The 23,212-nt window shown below is 39.3% G+C and overlaps 1 protein-coding gene across 3 annotated transcripts; it reads left to right on the top strand.

Annotated features, from left to right (window-relative positions):
- The first annotated feature begins 221 nt into the window (after positions 1-221).
- On the top strand, positions 222-21,485 carry LOC147235187 (vascular endothelial zinc finger 1-like). Of its 3 annotated transcripts, XM_086141280.1 has the most exons (8): positions 222-290; positions 9,563-9,950; positions 10,029-10,317; positions 11,390-11,459; positions 11,589-11,757; positions 14,225-14,266; positions 15,501-15,566; positions 15,737-21,485. In XM_086141280.1, the coding sequence occupies exons 1-8, from the start codon at positions 258-260 to the stop codon at positions 16,102-16,104; spliced, it is 1,425 nt and encodes a 474-aa protein (XP_085997406.1). In that variant the 5' UTR covers positions 222-257; the 3' UTR covers positions 16,105-21,485. The 3 variants fall into 3 exon arrangements, with proteins under 3 accessions (XP_085997406.1, XP_085997388.1, XP_085997397.1); XM_086141262.1 differs by having other exon boundaries at positions 9,563-10,317; XM_086141271.1 differs by lacking the exon at positions 15,501-15,566 and having other exon boundaries at positions 9,563-10,317.
- The last annotated feature ends 1,727 nt before the right edge of the window (positions 21,486-23,212 follow it).

Here is a 23,212-nt window from a genome sequence, read left to right on the forward strand (position 1 = left end):
ACACGCCTGCGCCAATCACTTTAATTCCGTATTTTTTTATTGACACTATTTTTATTTTGCATTCAGTGAATCACTACGAAACTGGAAATGTTTTGAATTAAAAAGCTTGTCCAGAAGTCTTAAAAAAAATAAACAAAAAAAAAGTCTACTTGAATTGGTTCAGCCCCGGGGGTTACAGGAAGTTGCAGCTGCCATGTTTAGCTGCTTTGTTGTAGATTCCTTGTAGGTTTCCTGCAGGTTTTAGCCCAAGTGTTGCAATGGAACCGAGCTGGAGTACGTTTTTATTTCAGGTAAGTGCTGCAGTGTCTCCGTCGTCTACGACACTACAAACGCGTTTCCGTGGCTGTTTACAGTTGTAAGTCTAATATGTCAGCTTTCATTTCACTTCATGGAATGATGCAGAGTTGACCAAGCAAAACAAAGGTGTTAGCATTAGCTCGTTGGCTATCTTAGGGTTGTAGCAAACTGCTAGCCACCTTTAACGAACCCAGCAGTCCCATCTGCCTGCTCTAGCGATAGCTGGCTTATTTGTGCTTTTCAGGGAACCCGAGTTTCACATACACGAGTTTTGTGAGGCTGAACTTAGTTTAAAATACGTCCCCGCGTAGCTGTTGTTCGCCCTGTTGATGCGCGCGCGCTAACCGCTAGCAAGTCGAGCTATTGCTTTTGCTTGTGGGGTATGCTAAGCTAATTGGCTAACGGGATAGCCAGCCAGGCTACTTTTAGTCCTTTGCAACTCAGTAACTCCGAGCAGCATCGAGGAGAGATAACAGTAACCACGCAGTGGTTTACTTGGAGTTTCAAACGTAGTGATGCGCTGAGGAGGAAGCTGTGGAGCTTCATGTCTTTTCGGACCTTTCTCCAGATATTGGTGCGTCAGTCAGAACTTAGCTGACGCTAACGTTGCAAACTGTTAGCTAAGTTATTTAGCACGCGGAGAGCGGCGTAAAAACCACACGCAACGTTTCCCTGGACAGTTTTTGTTTACTAAAACATTTATTCACACCGTAAAAACACAACATTAATCGCAAGTAGTCGCTTATCTTCCACCAGCAGTTTCATGTTGTCGGTAGAACTTATGTCATTCTGCAGATTTCAGCGTTACTGTGGCCATTCCTGGGGAAAAAACAATTATCGGACAAAACCTGTTAATAACGGAAAACACATGTTAATTAAAAACATTTTTTAAGCCACGTAATAGACGTTACACGTTGTTTAGGCCTTGCATCAAGTGTGGGTGTGCAAGTAGCTGTTTTTAACTGCAGGAGCTGTGATTACCCGAAGACATGTGGGTAGAAAGTAGATCGTTTACCACGTTTGAAGTTTATCTATAGACGTCTTATGATATATACATCTTATTTTGTGTAACTTTCTTTGTACATTCAACTTGGGTTGAGTTTGTAAATTCACCATTCCAAATTTCTCAAAAGCAGTAGCTCCTTGTGTACCTGCTTCCTTTGCAACAAGGTCTTTCTGATTGTAGATCATTTTAGAGAGTAAATGGCTTATATATGGATACTTGACTGTAGGAAAGTGAGCTATTTAATTGTTTGCAGTTCTAATTTCAAACTTGGTGATTTCCAAATCATATTCATGTTTGGTTGATCCTATGAAACACAATTCTGCCAATTGTGATTGTAGCTGTAAATATTTATTCTGACAGCATTTATTGTGTATTAGGTATTCATTTTCCTCATTTGGTTATCCCAAATCAGTTGTTACAGAGTACAAATCTAGACAAATGAATGCCCAACCGAGTGTTATCAGCATTGGAATGAGAATGATTGGGGGATTATATAGATTTGAAGATTTGTCACACTATTCAATTAATTCTTTGTGGTAAATAAAATGTGAGTAACAGGATATTTTGGTCAAAAGGAATCTTGTGACGCAGTCGTCATAGCTTCGTGAACACGATTGATACATGTTTCGTAATAGGGGGGATGTAAATAGACAATATCAATCGCATTAACAAATTGAAAATTCCTGGGAAAATATAAACACCGAGATATTGTACTAAATATTTAACCTGCAATAACTTGAGAAATATGTGAAAAGAACAACATCCTCTTGTTATACGTAATGTGTAAATAGTGCTGTTGAAATTCCTTCAATTGGGAAATTTTGCCACAGTACATCATGACTCTGCTTTTTGTGCCTTTTAGAAAGTGGAAGGTCCAATTATTTTGTCAGGGAAAAGTGGAGAAAGAAGCATAAACCTGAAAAATGTTGTCCCAAAAAATTGTAAAATTCTCCCATCTTAGTGTCAGACCTTTTCCAAATAGATATTCTTGCTGCCTAGTGTTCGATAAGCTTTAGACAAGAGCATTTTATTACAGTCTGATTAAAGTAGTTTCCATTTTGGAAGGAAACCAAGAAAGAAACCTGCTTTCCCCTTTTTATAAATTTGCTATTGCCTACTCAATTTGTTGAATACACAATATGATCCTTTACAAAGTCAACAGAGTTGTTATTAAGATGCATGTCCAAACAGTAGCTAGGAAATTATTCCTTAATTGTATTTTCCATCCTTTTTTTTTTTTTTTTTTACGGTAGCCTTATGCACCGCGACACATGGATAAAGACTGGCTGCAGGGATTCTAACTAAATCTGCCATACCTTGAAAAAAAATAGAAAAAACCCAGCCAAACAAAAAAACCTGCAAATAGTTTTGTTGGACGATGTTGCTGAGTTGCCCTATTGCAATAAATTAGAACAGGCTATTGTTGTGACCACGGCTTCTCTGCTGTGTTCTCTGATTTTAAGGTCATTGCTCTTCTGGTGTTGTTTTATTTAGTGTATTGTTCTCACTACTGATTCCTTCAATTTCGAGTCCTTCTTTAAGGACTCGGGATTCTGAATCTGACATGACCTTTTTTCAGGTGTCTTGTTTTTTGGTGTAACAATGACTAAGTCTTCAACTGCCACCAAAATAGTCCTGCATCTTTCACTTGCTCAACTAATTGATGGACTAATTGCTGAAGCTTCTGTTTTGTTCGCATTCCTAGAGCTTTGTCGGAACCTGACACTTAGTTTTAGAAACGTCTGAAATTGACTAGACGGGCATCTTTTTGCTGATTCTTTTCCTCAACAGTTCTGTTCTCTTGATTTTATTTGTTTTTTAAATTCATATCAAATTAAACACTGTTAGCTGTGTTGTGTAATACGGCTCCCTGAGCAACCACTTTTGTCTTCACTTTCACTGTTGTTTCAACTTTTTTTTTCTACTTTTTTTTTTATTATTCCTAATTCCATGTGGTATTTCACATTATGATGCTGTGAAACACCCAAATAATCAAGTATTACTGATCACAGTGCTCGATTAAATGCTTTTTTCTTGGCTGCATTATAAACTGGTCATCTCTGTTTTACACATTCCAGTCAATTTTGTATTTATCAACTGCTTTGCAGTTGTTGTTTCTCATTTTATGAACGAGTTTCTTGTCATCCCATTTGTTGAAATGCGGCAACAAGTTTATCCGTATTCTTTTGTCCTTGAATACATTAGAATTTCTGGTTCATTTTTGAAATAGAAACTCCAAATTCCAGATTTCGGTTCACTAAACTATGAGGGTCACTTTCACAGGTTTTGTGCATTCAGAACACCTGATGTTACATAACACCATACGTTGAGGCTTGCTCAAGTTGCCTTTTTTTTGTATCAATTGTTTAGCGAGGTTCCTTACATGTGACGGCTGTTGCTTTGCTTTACTGCCAAAGTAATGGTGAAAGAGGTTCGAGTTTATGACGCGTTTTGACAAAAACTGCTTGAATACCTGATGCTGGCTTGGAGACCGGGAGACTGTTTTTAGACCTATTTGAAGTCTAATGTGATGATTTGGCATTTTAATGATCTTTTTTTTCATAGGCTCTTGTTTTGGTTGGGTTTGATGGTGTGTCACTAGTCGTTCCATTTTATGGCTTTGGTTTGTAATAGATATACTTTTCGGTGAATTGTTGCAAGGAATCCTGGGAGACCATTGAATCTGACTATATAACTGCCGCTCTCAGGCAGACTTGCAGAAAACTATGAAATGCTACTCTGGTGTGGTGAATCTCTTGCCTGCAGTGCAGCGAAAAACAAAACAATGACTGGGTTTGTTTTATTTGTGCTTTCTCTTGTTAATTTCCACACCCCTTACTCTTTTTTTTTTTTTTTTTTTTTTTTTTTTTTATCTTGGAAAAGGACCTCAGCCTTCACTGCAGATTTGTATCAAAATCATCAGAGCAGCGTGATGGAACAGCAGGCTGCTCTGATTAGATTGAGCGAGAGCATTTGGTCGTCTCAGACTTGAATACACACATGGTAGGAGAAATGCTAATTGCAGTAATGATTCTAGGCTGAGAGCTGCTACAGTGTGGAGGATATAAAAGAGAGTCGACAACGTGTGACGGCCCCCAACTCTCCACCACGCCGAAACACATAGCGTGGTTGCAAGGATATGGCCGACAGCTTAACACCCCACCGCCACCACACGCACACACGCAAACATGCGTGCAGACACACACACACGGCGAATACTCTCTCACACATCATACCTCCCCCCGAGGGCCGTAAGTGCATCAGCACTGGGATTTGTGTTGTCCATAAAAGAACACTGTGAAGGAAAAAAAGAGCACTCGGGATCCTATCCCCTTCAGACCGCATCCCCCCCGCCTGGCTGACCGGGTTGGGATGCTTGGCTGAACCTGAAAAGCAGTGGGTCAGGTCTTTAACCCTACCCTATGGTAATTACAGAAAAGAACAAGTCTTTCTCAATCGTCACATCTCTGTGCTGACCTGTTGTAAAGTTGCCGGTTACAATGTGAATCTCTGCTTTTTCCCCGGCCAAAATATTCATACAGTCCCCCCACGTTCTGTTCCTCCCGTCCCACTGGGGATCTGCCGTGACCAATCGGACAATGCCTGCCAGCAGCTGCAGACTTAAGATGTCCTCAGTACAGATTTTTTTTTTTCAAACTGCTGTTAGGTTACATTTTCCGTGCCTGTCATAGCTTTATTTATTTCAGTTCTTTATTGTCTACGCGATATTTGTTTTGGCACGGCAGTTTTTGGGGACTTTTATATACTGGTTTTTGAATCTTATAATCCTTCTGCAAAACACCTGCGCTTTTTGAACCAAATATTGATTCATGTTTCCCGAGGTGTTTATCATTGCAAGGGGTCATTGCAGAAGGGATGATGTAAATGGTATCTGGTGTGGGGCCCTTCCTATCGGTTCTGATGTAGGTCACGGTTGGAAAAGATGTACTCCCTATTTATTACCGTCACCTGTGCCTCTTGGTTTTTGTTTGTTTTTTTCCGTCCATCTGTCAGCAAGATTATGTAAAATGAGTGTGTTTATTTTCTTGAAACTTGGTGGAGGGACGTATCATGAGCCAAGGATGAGCCCATTTAAAAATGCACTTTGATGTCGTGGCTTTGGCGGAGATTTGGCCCATTCTGTGTCCCTTTGTTGGAAGGATTATGCAAAACAGGGAGAACCTACTTTTTTAGCATGGTGAAAATTGCCTTTTCTTTGTAATGGCTTTGGTGGAGCTTTTGGACACTATTGCCTTGTGTGATATGAGTTTTGATAACATTTTCATAACCTCCCCTACTCAAGAGATAGCCCAAGCATCTTAGCAGTTTTGGCTTTTCACACATTTGGTCATTGCTGCAAAACTTTATGTCACTCTTCTCAACTGGAGCTACTGGAGAAATGAACAGGCCACTTTCTTGCTGGAGGATATTGTCACTTGGTCTCCAGTGAAGGCAGTCCGAGGTGCTTACTTTGTGTTTTCTTGTAGTTTGCTCTAATGTGCATCCATTAAAAGTAGTTTGAGTGTTGAAATTATATTTATATATGACCCTGGGGTGTTTTTCTGTCCATACATTTTACTGCCACTGAAAACCCTAAGGAAGGCATATTTAATGATTAGTTGAAATAATATTACGGTCCACAACATATGCCATATTTCATTCTTCCGTATGCCATATACAAATACTAATGTTACTCCCCCGATGACAACTTTTCTCCAGAGTGTTCTTGGATTTTTATTTTTTGTGATTAAGAATGAGTCTTAGATTCAATTTGATGCCGAGCAGAAATGCTGTTTGTTTTTGTTTTTGCCTATTGTCGTCGTACTCTTACTTAAATCCTTAATATCCTTTGCTCCAATTATAATGGGTAATATTTGGTGTCGTGTTTTTTACTGTTGTCTTTTTTAGCCTCATGGTAGAGTCATGTCTCATTTTAGATATAGAAGGCTCATTTCTTCAGTATATGCCCTTCACCAATGAGGAAATTTCTGTCTGAAAATCAGAAAGAGGCGCAAGCTGCATTGTATGAAACGCTACTCTTTTTTGGGATTTAAAACAAGGCAAATTGGTTGCTCACATCCAGTTTTTGTTGAATGCTTGAATGGCAAAACTGTTTACACTTTGTGAATTTTCCAGGCATTTGAAATCCTATGGGGCAAAAGAATTACAATAGTTAAATATGTGACCAAGTAATATCCACTTTGTTGGATATCATATCAAAATCATAAAAATGATTTTGGAATAACTTTGGATCATGTGACAGATGTTGTTCTCGCTATTACATGTTTTGAATGTGGAAAAATTTGGAAAAGTGCTACATGCCCTTCTTAAATTCAGCTTTCTTAATACACTCATGCTGTTTTATTGTTTCCACACAGTTTGCTGTGTATGAATTGGATGCAGTGAGACGGAGCATCTGGTCCCACGTAATGAAATCTTGGTCTCATGTATGAGTAAAGGTGTCTTTCACAAAACAGGATGCAGTGACTTCACTGTAGCCTCTTGTGTGTCATTGCATATGATTGTACATCTATTTCACATTACAATCTGTGCTTCCCCTACGTGATACAACCCCCCACCCCTTTGCGTTATTCATTTATTTTGTCTAGATATCAAAAGTAGCTGGAATGATATTTTGATGGTTTGCAGATAGGACAACTAGTTGAGGAAGTGGGGAACATAAGGGTGGTATGGCAAGGGATTTTTTCTTTCTTTTCCTTCTGTATATTTATATTCATTCAGTTTTGTGTGTGTCTGTGTATTTGTATTTCCAAGGACAAAGTGACTTCACAGTGGGGATTGTTTGACATTGCGCATTCCTCCTTGTGACATCACAACTTATCATTCTATGAAAACAGGAACAGCTTCCCGTCTCCTAAGTGACCTCACATCTTCCCCTTTCACCCTCAAGTTGGTGACAGAAAAACTTTATAAGTTAATAGGGTTTGTGTTGAAACGGATTCGTCACTATACTTTTATTCAGGACTTAATCTTGCTGTGTAGCCGGTCTTAGGAAGACATTGCAGGACGAGTTACATCGGGAGGTCGACTCCCCAAAGTGGCGTGTGGCAGGTCGTCCACATCGGGGCAGCGTTGCTCAGGTGGTAAGAGTGGTCATCTTGGAAGCAAACGTTCTTGGTTTGCTTCCCAAGCTCCTTTTCAAGTGTTGTTGTTCAAGACACTGAACCTTTAACTGTTACCCGGGCACAGATTCGGCTGATGCGCTGTATGTATAACTGACATGATCATTTTGCTCTTCTTTCTTTTGCACACATAGGCAGATAAGGTTTGTCCTACCTGAGGCTATCAGACTTTTTAATTCCTCTTCCCTCAGCTGCAGGGAATCTTCAAATCAAATCAAATCTTTGTAGTTACAGTTAACAGTTAAGACAATTTATATTTCATTATATTTCATTGTATTTCTTATTCTTCCTCCTTTCTACTATTATCTATTACTGTTATGTTTTTTACTTAAAACTCTGGCACAACAATTTCCTTCGGGATAAATAAAGTTGTTCTCATCTCATAAGGAGAGAATGTACAGTTTTGTTAAGTTTATTTGCAATATCTCCTTGCTTCATTGAAGAGGAAAAAAGGATGATTTTTCCTCTGTGAGCAAGACTTCAGATTGTTCGGTACCACGGGTCGAAAGAGGACCTGATTCCCCTGCTTGTTTAAAAGCAGTTGCTTAAGAATTGGATGTGACATCTCAGAAATTCCTGAAAAACCATCATGAAAAGTATGTGATGGAATTATAGGGGAAGAGCATACTCCGTTACTGATTGGATTCTGTACAAATGTTTACTTGGGCTAAATGTAACTTGAGCCCCCGTTGGTTGTAATAAGCAGTAAAATGCAGTGAAATTGAGTCCCCATTTTAGGTTGATATTTTCCTTTCAGAAATGGAGTGCTCAATGTGAGATACTGTTTTGTTCAGATTGGGAAGGGAATTATGAAGGCAGGAAGTGATTAAAACATTTGGCATAAATGAGTGTTTCGTTTACAGCAACTGGACTTGATGTTCCTGGACTTTATATTTTCTCACGTTCGATATTCTTGTCACCATAACTATTCATTGGCCTCTCTTTCAGTACAATTGCATGTTTAAATTGCAAATCTGCTTACAAATGAGCACATATTTGTATCATTGTTCCAGTGCAAGTGATTATAAAGATTGACTGGAAGGGAACTGCTGGTTAAAGACCATTGTGTCTTACTCAGATGTTTACCTCGAGACATGCAACCCCATTGAAATTTGGTTTGATGTTTAAAACAGCTTCTGATTGTTGAAAGCTTGAACTAGTTTCTCAAATCCAAAAAGAACCATTGAAAGTGAAATGACAGAGTATTCAGGGATATGTAATAAAAGGCCGTCTTGACAGGCAGAGATGCTGACATGATCAATTGTCACGATCGGGCACTTTGAGCCTCTCTATTGATCACAATTGTAATTGTCATATAAACCTGCCTGCCTGCAAGCTCAGTGTTGTTGGTCTTCTTTTCCATGTGAAGGGATGCTCATTCTCCTTTCTGTTTAGAGGAGGTCACAGTGTCAACTCTAAACACTTTCAAATCAAAGTAGTTGTCTGTCAGTATCAAGTTACAACAAAGGTTGCTGTGTAAATGAAAACTGCACATCAAAACAACACGCTTCAAGAGGTATCGCCCTCCCTGGACAATACATATTATTCTTCATTTTTTACTAAGTATTTTCAAAAAAAGAAGATATGGCAAGGTTTGCTTTCCCTTTGGCTCTACCTGTGTGTCCTTTTAATCATTACTGATGATAATATACATGGTTATTGAATGGTAACTATTATAATAACCGAACATCTTATATCATGTCCCTTGAGTAACAGTTGACATTGTATATTGTAAGTTATATAACATACCATTGAGTTTTATTCAATATAAACATTTTACCATCCTGTGATTACAAAATGTGTTTCTTTTACTTTCCAAACTTGCAAAGTTCTTTGAGTAACCATTTGATAACTTAAAAGACTAAAATCTGACAAGACTGAAATTTGACAAAAAATGACCATCAGCAGCTTCTCCTGTAACACAATAGCATAAATCAAACTAAACATTGCGCAACCATATTAAGACGTGAAAAGAAAACGAAACACGTTTGAGTAGCAGTTTAAAATCAAAAATGAAGTCTCGCAATTTTCATACCAATGCCTTTGACCGCTGGCGCCGGACACGTATGCTCTGAAAAAAAGAATATAGTACATGGACGTGTTTGTCTCCTTGCAGCAGGCCAACGAGGCCCTACATCACCAGCATCAAGTAGCCGGCAACAGCCTCCTGCCTTTGCTCAATTCTGGAACAGAACCACCTGATCAAAAACCAGTGCTACCCATTCCCTTGGACCAGAAACCCCCTGTCAGTGCTGCAGAACTCCTAAAAGACAATGTGGCCAGCGGGACAGGGGGAGGAGGCGGTGGAGGACCTCACATTGCCGTGGTCAAAAAAGAGCCTAAGTCAAAGACCCCTTTTATCTGCGGCTACTGCAACAAGGCTTTCCGGGACAGCTACCACCTGAGGCGGCACGAATCCTGCCACACTGGCATTAAGATGGTTTCACGGCCTAAGAAGACACAAACAGCCCCCACCATGGTGCCACTCATATCCACCGTACCACGTGAGAATAACGGTAACCCTTCATATATTACTACTGTAGCTGGTATTCTGACTACAGCCACCACATCCACATCAACAGGCACCAGCATCATGACCCCAATGCAACACCAACAGCAGCAGAGCATCCCTAAGAAGCCCCCTAAACCAGTGAAAAAGAACCACGGGTGTGACATGTGTGGAAAGGCCTTTAGAGATGTCTACCACCTCAACCGCCACAAGCTGTCACACTCGGATGAGAAGCCCTTCGAGTGTCCCATCTGCCAGCAGAGGTTCAAGAGGAAGGACCGCATGACTTACCACGTCCGCTCCCACGACGGCGGCGTCCACAAGCCTTACATTTGCTCTGTCTGTGGAAAGGGATTCTCCAGGTATGCGTACGTAGAAGAATTGTTCTGAATCATGCCTGGAAATGTAGGAGTTGCACTTTGCGTTGAAACGTGAATCTTTAGAGGACCGCTTTTGTCCGAATATACTGAGAGTACTGACACTGCAGTCACATTTGTTCATTTTTATTGTTGTGAGAAAGGAGTTAGTTCATAAGAGTAAGCGAGGAAAGCCGTGGCTTATGAAAGAACTTGTTTGTTTTCCACAACATTGCAGTGGTGTTTCTTTGGTACACTTAGCCTTGAATGATCAGATTGATTTCCATGAAGTCGTAATTCTACGTTGGAAGGGGAAAAGCTGAAACGAACCTTTCTAGCAGAATAATTTTGAAGATATGATTAATACAAATTACTCAAAGAGATGACCTGGAAATTCGAAATAGTGAATTGCCACCTCTAAACCTCAAAACGAGGAAGCAGTTACTTGAAAATTAGATGGAAGAAAAAGGGATTTTAAGTAGATTATATCCCGGAGGGATGTGATTTTATCATATGTTTTTGTTGGTTTTCATTTTCTAACTAATATGGTTATTTTCATTAAAACTTGAACATTAAAAATGAGAAATAAATAGGAAAATTTTCAAAAAACATCTAAGTGGGAATTGTGTGTGCACTGAAGATTTTTTTTTTTAAATATAAAGTATGATTTTTTTCATAATTAATAAATACAAAATATAAAGGTTAGATCTGTCTCACTGTATGTAATAATTTTTCTCTAGAGGCAAGACAGCCTTCATGGCAAATGTTGAACAAACATTCTGCTGTAATGCAATTGGTGAGACTTTGTCATGCATAAATCCAAATTATATTTAAAAAGGTGGTTCCTAGATATTATGAAATTAATGAGTCGCTTAACACCCGCCTGTACTTAAAAGTATACAGCAGCCTCTGGCTACCTGAGCCTCAGCGCTAGTGATATATAAATTGAACCATTAAAAAAAGTGTCTCCAAATGCGAACAAATAGACAGACATAGTGTTAATATGCTCTGATAGAGCTCATCAATGAATGTAGGTTCTGACACTTGAAACACCCCTTGTTTGCTTCTCACTGTGCAGACCTGATCACCTAAGCTGTCATGTCAAGCATGTCCATTCCTCAGAGAGGCCTTTCAAGTGCCAAGTAACGGTAAGTCAAGTCAGTCTAATATAAGGGGAAAAAAAGTCTTATTGTTTGCTTATTTACTGCTACCGATCAGTCACTATGCCATACATCCCTGTTGATTGTTTATGTTTTGTTTTTCCCGTTTTGTTCCAGGCATGTACCTCCGCCTTTGCTACCAAAGACCGTCTACGCTCTCACATGATCAGACACGAAGGCAAAGTTACATGTAACATCTGTGGCAAAATGCTGAGCGCTGCCTACATCACAAGTCACCTCAAAACTCATGGTCAGGCCCCCTTCAGCAATCCATGTAACAATAAAGGTAAGTTGCATAAGTTTCATATTGGAGAATAAAACACTTGAATTAAAGGCCTCTTAAAAAAAAACTTCTCATGTGCCATGAATCAGACCATATAAATCAAAGATGAAATTATATTTTGAAGCCACATTTTTGTGCTAAAAGGCAGCTTTTTTCTGCAAATCAACTCAACTAACTGGCGAATAACTTTTTAATGGGGTAAGCAAATGCATGTCATAGTCCCTATTAATATTTCAGGTATTTGTTTCTGTAGATTATGACTTTCACACCAGATCGGCCAAAGCTCGGTTTAATGGTTATGGCCGTTTGTGTGGATAACCTACAGGACACCAGTGGAAATTGGGTTGCTGTGGGTCGAAGAAGAAGAACGATGTGTTTGGAAGCAGGGGGAGAAGAGGAAAGGCAAGCGTATGGAACTGAGAGTAGGGACTTTGAATATTAAGATTATGACAGGAAAAGCTAGAGCGTTGGTTAACATGTTTCAGAGAAGGAAGGTGGATATTCCCTGTCCTGGAGACCAGTTAGCAAGTCTAGGAGCTAAAGAGCAAGTTTCAAGTTGTCCTACAACAGTTTCTATAGCAATAGAAATGGAATAGGAGTTCTCTTGAAGGAGGAGCAGAATACTTGGTGTGTCATCTTGAAGGAAAGTAGACAAGGAGACTTGGTGGTGGAATGAGGACGTGCGAGAGTATATATGAGGAAAGAGGTTAGCAAAGAAGTGGGACACTGAGGCCGACTGAGGAGACGGACGGGGAGATTCGGTGACGCTTCGGGTGCCGAAGGCCAAACTCTCAGTTGGACAGGAAGGAGGGAGAGAAGGATTTCTACTGGTTGGTGAAACAAAGAGATGGACATGGGAAGGACGTGCTGCAAGTTCGGGTGATCAAGAATAGAGATGGAAATGTATTGACGTGCCAGAAGAGTGATGGGAAGATGGAACAAGTAAATTAAAAGGCTGATGTGGAAGGAAAATAAGTGACAGCAAAGAGCAGAAAGGGCGACTGTTATGCTTAGATTGGTAGAGGTGAAGTGAGGAGGGACTCTAAGAGGATGAAGAGTGGAAAGGCAGCTGGTCCTGATGATATTCTTGTTTCGGGAGTGGAGTTTTTGACGAGACCATTCAGCAGGATCTAGGGGAGCGTGAAGATGCCTGAGGCACGAGACGAAGTGTGCCAGTGCTCATTTTTAACAATAAAATGTGCAGGATTGTGGTAACTACAGAGGAATAAAGTTGATGAGCCAAACAATAATTTTATAGGAAAAAGTAGTGTAAAAGTAGACTGATTGCAGAAGTCAGCATTTGTGAGCAGCAGTTTGGTTTCATGCCTAGAAAGAGTACTACACATGGAGTATTTGCTTCAGAGGGAAGTACAGAGGAAGTCAAAGAGAGCTGACTTGTGACTTAGAGAGGAACTAAAGCACTGCATGAGGAAGTCTGGGGTGACAGAGAGGTATGTTTGACTGGTGCAGGGCATTCATGCTGATGGACAGGCAGACAGATGAGGTTAGCAAGGAACCTCAATGGACCGTGATGTTTGCAGATGACAGTGTACAAGACAGCGGGGAAGCCAGCGATGTTGTACGGGAGATAGGAAGCAGAGCTGCAGTGATGAGAGATGAAGATGGTGAGGTTCTCCTTGGGAGTAACTACGACTGAGAGGATCAGGAATGAATCCATCAGAGGGAAAGCGTATGCGAGATGTGTTGGTGATAAAGTCAGTCTGAGATGGTTTGGACTCGTACAGAGGAGCTCCAAGTCCAAATGCATAACATGAGATCATTTCAAAATGTTGAGGATGTCTCCTTAGCAAACAAAGTGAATGGAGACACATTTTAAAATGTAATAAAGCTGGAAAACAATATCCATGCACTCTTTCAGTTCTCACATAATTGGTGTGAAAAGTCACCATTTTTACCACTTATATAAGAGAACTACCCGGTGCATATATTCCTTTTTATGATTTATTTTGGAAAGGTGAGACACATTTTGTAACCGCTATTGTGCACTAATATTGTATCTTTTCAAATGATCTTTCTGTCCAATATTCTCTATTTTAGATACTTGGGTAGCATCATCTCAGTTTAGATTGCATAAAATAATACAATTTCTCATCAAGATGACCTCATAGCGCTCAATTATTCACTGGTAATTTATCAGTATTCAAATGAATGTTAAAATGAATTATTTCATATCTGTGTTGGGCCAGTCTGTTTTTTTTTTTTTGTTTGTTTATTCGACCTTTGATTTTCAGTATCTGATTTGCTAAATAACATTGCTAATTTTCTTCTAGTCGAATGATTTGTTCTATGTCTGTTTGGTACGAAAGGGGGGGCAATAATATAGTTTTCCATACACACTCAGTCCAGAAGCCTATTATCAAATGTTTTAATATCTTCATACCCATTTCCAGGTGTGAGCCTTGATGTCCTGTGCTCTTGTAACCCCACATGTGTCTGTATTTTTGAATAGGCCTAAGTGACTGGCAGTGGAACCACTCAGGGCCACGAAAAGGTAATCCAGTAGCTTGTAGCAGAAACCCCTAATCTTTGAATTATAGCCTACAGATTTTGCAAAACACCAGTGGGCAGTTGTTTTATTTCATCACCATGCGTTCCGCGCCGCCTTAAATACAGACCTTTCAGTCATTTCTTTGAGGAGAGTTTTGTTACTTTAAGGATAAATTTCATGAAGCAGGATCAGTAGGTGATTTGAATTAACCACAAACTGGACCGTGAAGCAGGCTCGATGCACACTACATGACATTACAACAGACGTCGTCTCGAAACGATTCATTTGATCTGGCTTTGTAAAGTCATCTTTTCGTTTACATTTGTATGATTTGGCCTCAAATGATCATGCGAAATGTTATTTCTGGACTCAGTGGATCGTTGAAATGCGATGTAGTGTTCATCCAGCTGTTTACACACAGATCTTAGAGGGATGTGCTGACTTCTTTCATCGAGCCCTAAGATTACAAGATAGACGCATTTCCTTTCCGCAGGTTAGCCTAGGAGATTATTAATTTTCTATCAAATGTATCTGTTTCTGTCAACACGCATGTGTACGTCTTGTAACCGTAGCATCGACCAAATTATTAAATGCATAGATGGAAATAGCTCCGCGGTCGACCGGCGACAGGTCCGCCGCCGTACCTCGCCTCTCGTCCAATGACGGATGGGATCGGCTCCAGCGTTCCCGTGACCCCGACTGCAGGACAAGTGGTAGATAATGGACGGATAGATGGAAGTACGTGGTGTAGTGGCATCACACACCCGCCGGCCCTCAATCAGTCCAGAGTTTACCTTTGAAAAACACCAGCTCGGTCGTTGTTAAAGAGGAGGTCATCCTTTGCTAGTCCCGTGATGGAGAAACCGCATAAAAACATCAAAATTAATATCGCAGTAACACCATAATGCCTATCGTTAGATAATATGAAGTCCTGCGTTGTCATGTCTGAATGAAATAGTGACAGATAAACTAAACAAACAATTGTTATGTGTATGTGGATAAAACAACAATTAAGAGAAGTGTCTATTTTCTATATTTAACCCACAGAGAGGTGATGTACTTCCGCACTATTATTATTTATAAAATGGAAAGCCGTCAAATATCCCCTAAATGTTGGCATGTCCCTTTAAGATAACTTTGGTTTTGTAGTATTGTTTAAAAGAAAAGTTTTGAATTGAAACACATAGACAGTTAGCTGGTTAGTCTATTGATCCTGCTTTTTGAATTTACCCCTCAGGTGAGTTGACGGTAGGAGAGATTTTAAATAACTCCTTCCAAGTCCTAATTGACAACTCACACAAAGGTAGGTTTCTTCAACAATATTCCCACAGTTGACATGTTGTCATGATTATTTATTGGCATTTTTCAGTGACTGAGGTAAAGAGGAGCCGAGGAGCTGCTTGTTTCGAACATCATGTTATCATCCCTCCCGGACGACCAGAGTTTTATTCTTCTGTTCTGTTTGTGCCGCAGATGCCAACAACGTGCACAACAACTCCGCCACTACAACGCCGGTAACTAACTCGGCTGCCATCACCTCAACTGTGAACCGCGGCGCGAACGGCAGCAATCCTGTCACGATTGCCGCACAAATGAACATCGCCACCAGCACCGTCAACATCACGGCACCCGTCAACCTGCAACATCCGGTCACCATCACCGGCCCCGTGAACCTGGCCTCCGTCAACATCCCAACAACAGCACACATGAATATTGCACACCCGGTGGCCATCACCTCTCCGATGCCCATGAATATCACCGGGCCGCTCAACATTGCCATGAGACCCATGGAGAGTATGCCTTTTCTATCCCAAGTTCTACCGTCCTCACCCCCCTGGTAGATCTTTTTTTTTTTTTTTTTTTTTTAAATCTTATTATTATTATTTTTTTTTAAAGTCCTCGTACTTGCTGAGAATGTTTCAACTGCCTAACATTGGGTGACCCTATTGAATCTTTTAAAGTGTTTGAATTTAAAAAAAGTGAGTAACCCCCCCACCATATAGCCATTAAGTAAAGAGAAACAAGTGATAATTCCCCGAGCGTCCCTCTAAAGAACCTATTGTAGTCGATTCAGACACAGAAACACATGTTTTTTTTTTTAATTGTTTTATTTAATGTCAGAAATGGAAAGTCAAATCTGCTTTCAGCTCCCCCAATAACTAGTGTAGCTGACAAGTGTTGATACTTCATCACATTGATGCAAAGAATAATGTAACATATTTTGATTCAAGGTTCTAATTAAAGATTTAATTATAAAGATAAGCCCAAACCTGAAATTCCATGGATTCGCATCCATGCCATCCCAAGCGAATGGTTTTATTCGCATCGTTTGTCCCGAGTGAAAAATATGTGCTATTGTAAATGATAAAAATGAACCATGTTGTTCTTTGGGAAACATCATGTCAAATGATTTTTAGATGCTCCCACAGCTACACATAAGTATTAAGTTGGGTGTTTTTTTTTTTAAATTAACGACATTGACTATCTGTCATTGCGGGAAAAAGACGTGATCTTCCTGTACGTGTCGATCCAGCCGATCAGCAGTTCATGATCCATGCAGCCAAGGTGGCGTCTCATTTCTACCATTTAATCGCACTTAAGTTCTTTCATGATGTGTCTTCGGACGGCAATGCGAAATGACAATTTAATCCCCGCTAGTATTTGTCATTTTATCCAAAATCAAGTGAATTACCTCTACTAAGGGCGCGTTCATTTTTTCAGGCTATTCCCGAAAAGTAAGATTCATCAAACAACCCATTATATTGAGACTAGACGTAGTTAATGTCACATTGAGCGCGTCTTTGTAACTTAACAGGGAGCAAAGCCTTGGTCGTGCCAAGAATCACCCAGAAAAGTTGATTATTTTACAAAAGCTCAAACCGATCACTTGACTTTCTGCTCGACACTATTCACACACGTCATTCATTTATTTTTGTGAAAATGCTGTGGAAGAAAATCCAAAAACCTTCACTAGCTTAACTGACTCCTGCACAGGGTCTGGAAAGACAATATTTGAATTTAATGGCAAAAAACGCCTTTCAAAGAATGTATAATCTAATCTAATAATCTGGTGCCTAATTGTCCGCGGTCAGAAGAACAGTAGTCGTTAGAAGCAGGCTCACATTTGTCCCTTTGTGCCAAGGTTTTATTAGTTTGTTGTATCCCTCTATCTTTTATGTTTAAAATATTTGTTTTTTAGAAGACTTTAAAACTTGAAAAATGATATTGATTGTTTGGAGTACAAGCTCTCGTAACCTACACTACAATATCTCCAGTATTAGAGCGACTTTGGTCTCTTTCTAAAAGCAAACTTGATAGATCTGTGAATTCAGCTCCATTTAAAAGCAATGAAATATCCGCACCAAAATTGAAATGTCGCTTGGCGCGTTTAAGAAAAATGTTGGCAGTCAACGGCGGCTGTCGTCAGCCAATCCGTAAATGAGTTGGCATTAGATGTCCTGACTTTGCTGTCACCGCCATCAATGTCTAATTTCACCACAACAAATTTATCCTTTTTCCTATAATATGTCAAAAATGTCCAGATTGGCCAATGCATATGAATAAGATATGTAAGACAGTGTCGGCTATTAAATCTTAACCGATTTTGTTCCGACTCGTAAATTGTTATCCAATTCCTGTATTTATCGTACCGAGCTTTGCTTAATGTGCAAGTCGTCCATCGCCTTAATGTGTGTTAAATGACTTTTATAAGAGGCAGCTTACCTTTTTTCATTTCACTTAAAAGCTTTTGATTGGGAGAAATTCATGACCGGGCAGTAAAAAAAAAAAAAAAAAAACATTCTCAGCAGCTTCATGGCCACTTATAATTTGTATTTATCCCTTGCTTAACCTGTTTCCAAACTTGAGTAGTTTGTTTTACTATGACAGATAGCGGGGGGGGGGTGAGCTGGGAGGCAAATCCTTTTTAGCATTGTTTTTTTTTTTCTCCTAATTTCTTAGTTACTATCTAGCCACTGAAGGACAGCGTCAGCTTTGTCTGAGTTGAAAATGATTTCCTCAGTTGGGTATCTGACTTTAAAAATGGGTGACATGGGACACCTACTATACCTTTAGGCATTGTTAACAAATCTTACATGGAGGTGTTGCAGGAGGGGTTCTTAAATGCTTCCTCTTAAGATTTTTTTTTTTTTTTTTTTTTTCAATCGTTAATTTAGTGAACTTATCAGTATTTAATAGTTTTATGTATTTTAAAGTTTTAAGTGAAAAAAAAAAAAAAAGCTTTCATTTCCGGGGAGGTGTGAGCGATATTGTTTTTACCGACGGTTAGACGGCTCACTCGAAACCGTCGACTCCCCCCTCGTGTCTGTATTCAAAATTGCTGGAAAGGAGTCACCGTCGGACACTCCACACGTTCGTTTGTGACGTCTGTTTGGGAATTTTCTATGTATTTATATCAGGATGTGACAGTTAAAGGTACAGTAAGGAGGGTTCAACAGTATTATCACAGGTCAAATGAAATGTGGATTACTGAGGATATTTAACTGTCGAGGTCAGCCCACGAGACTGTGCGACAGAATCCCAAAGTTGAGCGTTCGTGTTATGTCGATTAGATTGTTTACTTTAGCAGGCGTAGGATCCTGTCACTGTCAGTCCAACTCAGGAAGGTTACTGAGAATAGTCTTTAAAAATTTTACAATTACTCTACACACTGCCCATTTCTTTGTAAATATCAAACACTACTTTCTTGCCTTTTATCGGTGGTTTGGAAAGAGCCTCTCGTCTCGCGCCAGAGGCATTATTTCCTCCGCTGACGTGGCCGTCCAAAGAGACGACAGAGACATGAGCAGTGATTATTTACTGGATAAGGCTGATGTCAGTTTCTTTAGGTTCTCAGTAAATGCATCCTGCTGTCATCTGTGTTCAGACAGCTTTATAAGCATTAGAACCTCCAAAAAAAAACAAAAAAACATTCAGAAGTCTAATATTATAGAATTGCAAAGTTATTTCCTTCTTCATTTTAAAGTAGTTCCTCTGAATGCCCTTTTTGGGGGGGGGTGTCAGGATCATAAATGATAGCAGGATAAACTTGTCACTGTTCTGAGAAAGGAGTGAAATGGAAACTGACACCAGGTTTAGCCTTTTAAAGCTGGGTGTTCTGTGTCTCACATTGCATTGCTTGGGGTAGTTATTTTTTATTTTTTAATCATTATTTTGAGGCTGTGATCACAAAGGAGGTTGTATTTTCCCGCACAGCATCCAGGTGGAGCTGAAAGATGTCAGAGGGCGAGAAGGTGGATTCGTGCTGCTAAGTAACAAAAGGCCGAGCAGTTTTCAGCCATGCACAGTGGATGGCGAGTAGAAATGAGACCTTTTCTTTTAAATAGACAGGCGTTTGTGGGCATTTGCATGTTGCTGGACAGATTAGGGCATTAAATAAGATTTCTATACCAGATTCTGTAGGGCAGGATTAAGAGCCTTCACTCAGAGAGCGCTTTGAATAACACTAAGTTTTGAGTCGCAGGTCGTGCATATAGTTGCAAAGTGCTAAATTCATCGGGAACTGTTACCATGGTCAAATAAGAAACCTGAACTTGAAGCAGGTAACTTAAAACTTCAGCTTTTATATGTTTCATTTTTTTTTTCCAGTGATGGCAACCGTAGAACCTTGCCAAAACTGGATTTTTGTATTCATTATTATTATTATTTTTTGGTACGGCTCTTGGAACTATATGTTTTATTATACAATGGGTATGAAGGTCTTATAATTTTGCCAAAGTTATCTAACAGTCATCATCTCAGCACACTACTGTTACATATTCGGTGACAAAACACCTTCAACAGAGATAGATGAAAAAAATCATGCTGACCTGATGCTGGTTGTACTCTACATTAGGTTTTTTGCATTAATTTCTCTGGAAATGAGACATCCGGTTGATGCTCGGCTCCAGCATTGGGCTCAAAATCAACAAACTTGACATCAAAACACATTTAAATGTCATGCAGACATTGACATTCGGAGATTTTAAAGGATTTTATATTTTGAGGATTGAACAGCATCATTTAAAAACAGAACAATACCGATGTATGCTGTCGTCCGTATAAACAAATGGTGGCATTAAATATTCTGCCTTTGTTACAACCTACGTTCAGACAAAAGTTAGAATTTAAACAACATTGAAAGTGAGTTGAGAATGTAGATAAAGCTAACTCAACAGGTGTTATACGTATGAACTATTTATCTCAAGACTTCATGCAAGGCAATATATACTAAAACTGTTACAGCTTTTAAACAGTACATAAGTGGCTGATAAAATGTAATTTGATATCTACCTACTCTGGGCACCAATCTCTGAAAAGTCAGAACATATAAATGTGATGCGTTCCATTTTTTTCTTTTTTTTTTTGCATCTGCAATTTGAAATAAGATTTTGATCCCAGCGGATAATTCCCTGCTAGAATTCTTTTGTGATCTCAGCCTCTACAGTTCCTGCAGCATGTTGAACCACAGTTCCCAGGCTTTATGTCTGAGGGTGGGGAAGAGCAGGCTGAGGATACACAAACACACACACACACACACACTCACACACACGATAGTAGAGAACCCTGTTTGTAGTGAAGGACCTTGTTTTCAATGCAGGAACTCTAAAGCACTTGCAACAGACTGTAGGACGCTACAGAAGAGCGGTACTTAAAGGGGCATTTTAGTTGGGTCAAATGGGAGTTGACCGGCCGTGTTTGCAGCCCAGATGCTCAGCCTGTTCATTTCACGGTTTGCATGTTAACACTGTCCTCCAAGGGAAATGCTCTAACGTGGAACTGGCATTATGATCTTGGAAATGCATCCATTTACAATCTTTTCTTTGAATTTGTTTTTCCAATGTTGCATGTGGATGACTGAGCTTGTCCATCGTAGGTTTGAGTTGAACAACCGTTATTAGAAAGCTAGAGACATTTTATGAAAACACTAAAAAAAAAAAAAAAAAAAATTAGGATGAAAGGAAGCATGTGGTGTCGTTTGTCCTTCTCAAGTGGCCGTGAAAAAAAAAAAAAAAAAAAAAAAAAAAGACAAGTGTGCCTGAAAAACTTTGCAAGACTTTTCCACACGTCAATGCTTCCTTCTCCAGGCATGTTTTTGTGATGGAAGGGCGGTGCGAAGGAAGCCTTCATCAGTTCTGGCAACCAAACTCTGATTAACTTTTTATTTGGGGGTTAAACATCTAATGGTTGTGAGGTTTTTTTTTTTTTTCATGTTCTGGGAAAACCTTGCCACAATTTTTTTTTTTTTTTTTTTTTTTTTTTACTTTTTATGTATTAACACTATTTTTTTCTTTTTAATTTGACTCCAACCTAATGTGAAAAAACAAAATTTATTTAGCCAAATAATTACAAATATTTTTTATTTTCATTTTCTGTGAAGATTGTATGATGAATTTGGCAGATTTTGTGAAGGCAAATGAATGTATATCTTTGTAAAAACCATTTAGATCAGAGGACATGTTAGTTATGACAGACACATGCAAGAAAAAAAATAACCTTTTTATAAATCTTTTTGTATTAGATCATTAACAATGGTAAGTTTTGTATATACGAAGGCTAGGCTTTCTGATTAGCAGAAAGGTAAAACATTCCTACATTTTTTTTAAATGTATGTCCATTGAGAATAATTATGTAAACATATGCGCAATGTTTTATGTGCCTTTTATTTGGGTTTGTCTAAATAAAAGAAAACAGTAAAACATGACCGGACTGTGAGCACTGAGTCACTTGTGGGAAAGTTTACTTTTCTGTAACTGCCTGTCGTGGAAGCTGCCGAGATGATCGGCATCCGAACGATCCGAAAAACGCCGGTAGAGGAAATAAAGTGTTCAACAGCAAAACTACAGTTTTGCTTCAGCTTTACTTTGACTTAAATTCCAATGCATTTGATTAAGAAATCGGACAGCAAGGTTGGTCCACTGAGTAGCGCTTCTTCCCAGTTCGAGGAGGTTTTCTCTTCGTATGGGTTCCTTCTGGTTTCCTCCCATAATCTAAAAACATGCAACAGATTATTTGGCGATCGTCTTGCGGTTCATATGTGTCGTTATGATTGATAGGTGACTTCCATATATATATATATATATAAAACCTGAGTGGTTTCTTTGTCATTATGTTTTTGTAAAAACAAAAGGCCTGGTTCAGGGGAAGAACAGATCAAAAGTACTCAATCAAATTGATATCTCGTACTGGCAGCAACGTATTTCTCAAAATAGGACTTTATTTTATGAGTGAAATCACATATATCAAATTGTAAAATTTTTCTGGGGTATTTATACCCATTTATATCCATTTTTTTATAAATGGATGGATGACTAAGTAGTTATTGTAAATAATGGAACGTAATATATGGTATTGGTTAAATGTAATAATTAATTTGCTGAAAAACTTTAGACATTCAGAGTGTATAACTTGAATAAGGTCTACTGAGGGTGACGTTGAAATGGTATCTTCTAATTTGATGAAGTGACGTCTTCTTTCAGCTTTTCCCTTCAGAGGTCGCCACTGCGAAACACCCTTCTTCATCAAACCCTATTCTCTGTATCCTCTCTCATCAACTAACTTCATATCCTCTCTCACTACGTCCATAAATCTTTGGTGTTCCTCTAAACCTCAGATTCCAGCATCCACCTCCTGATATGTTCACTCTGTCCATGACCCAACCATCTCAGGCCTTCTCTCCAGAACATCTAACATGTGCCGTCCCTCTGATGGACTCATTCCTGTTACTATCCATCCTGGTCACTCCCAAAGAGAACCTCAACATCTTCATCTCTGTGACCTTCTGTCTTTTCGTCATTGCCACAGTTTCTCAAGCATACAGCATCACTGGTCTCACCACTGACTTGTACACCTTTCCTTTCCTTTGATTGTGGCTGATAGTCTTCTATCTCATAGTAGTCTTGACACTTTTCTCCATTCATTCCAACCTGTTTGAACTTGTTTCTTTACCAC

Source organism: Fistularia commersonii, chromosome 3 (genome assembly GCF_037954325.1).
Source record: "Fistularia commersonii isolate RoL2024-O1a breed Wild chromosome 3, RoL_Fcom_v1.0, whole genome shotgun sequence".
Lineage (NCBI taxonomy): Eukaryota > Metazoa > Chordata > Actinopteri > Syngnathiformes > Fistulariidae > Fistularia > Fistularia commersonii.

What these genes read in the sequence shown, in the direction of transcription:
- LOC147235187 (XM_086141262.1), top strand. Translation starts at nt 258, where the DNA reads ATGGAACCGAGCTGGAGTACGTTTTTATTTCAG. An exon ending in GGAGTACGTTTTTATTTCAG is followed by an intron (nt 291 to 9,562) that starts GTAAGTGCTGCA and finishes GTCTCCTTGCAG; the next exon opens with CAGGCCAACGAGGCCCTACA. An exon ending in AATTGACAACTCACACAAAG is followed by an intron (nt 15,567 to 15,736) that starts GTAGGTTTCTTC and finishes TTTGTGCCGCAG; the next exon opens with ATGCCAACAACGTGCACAAC.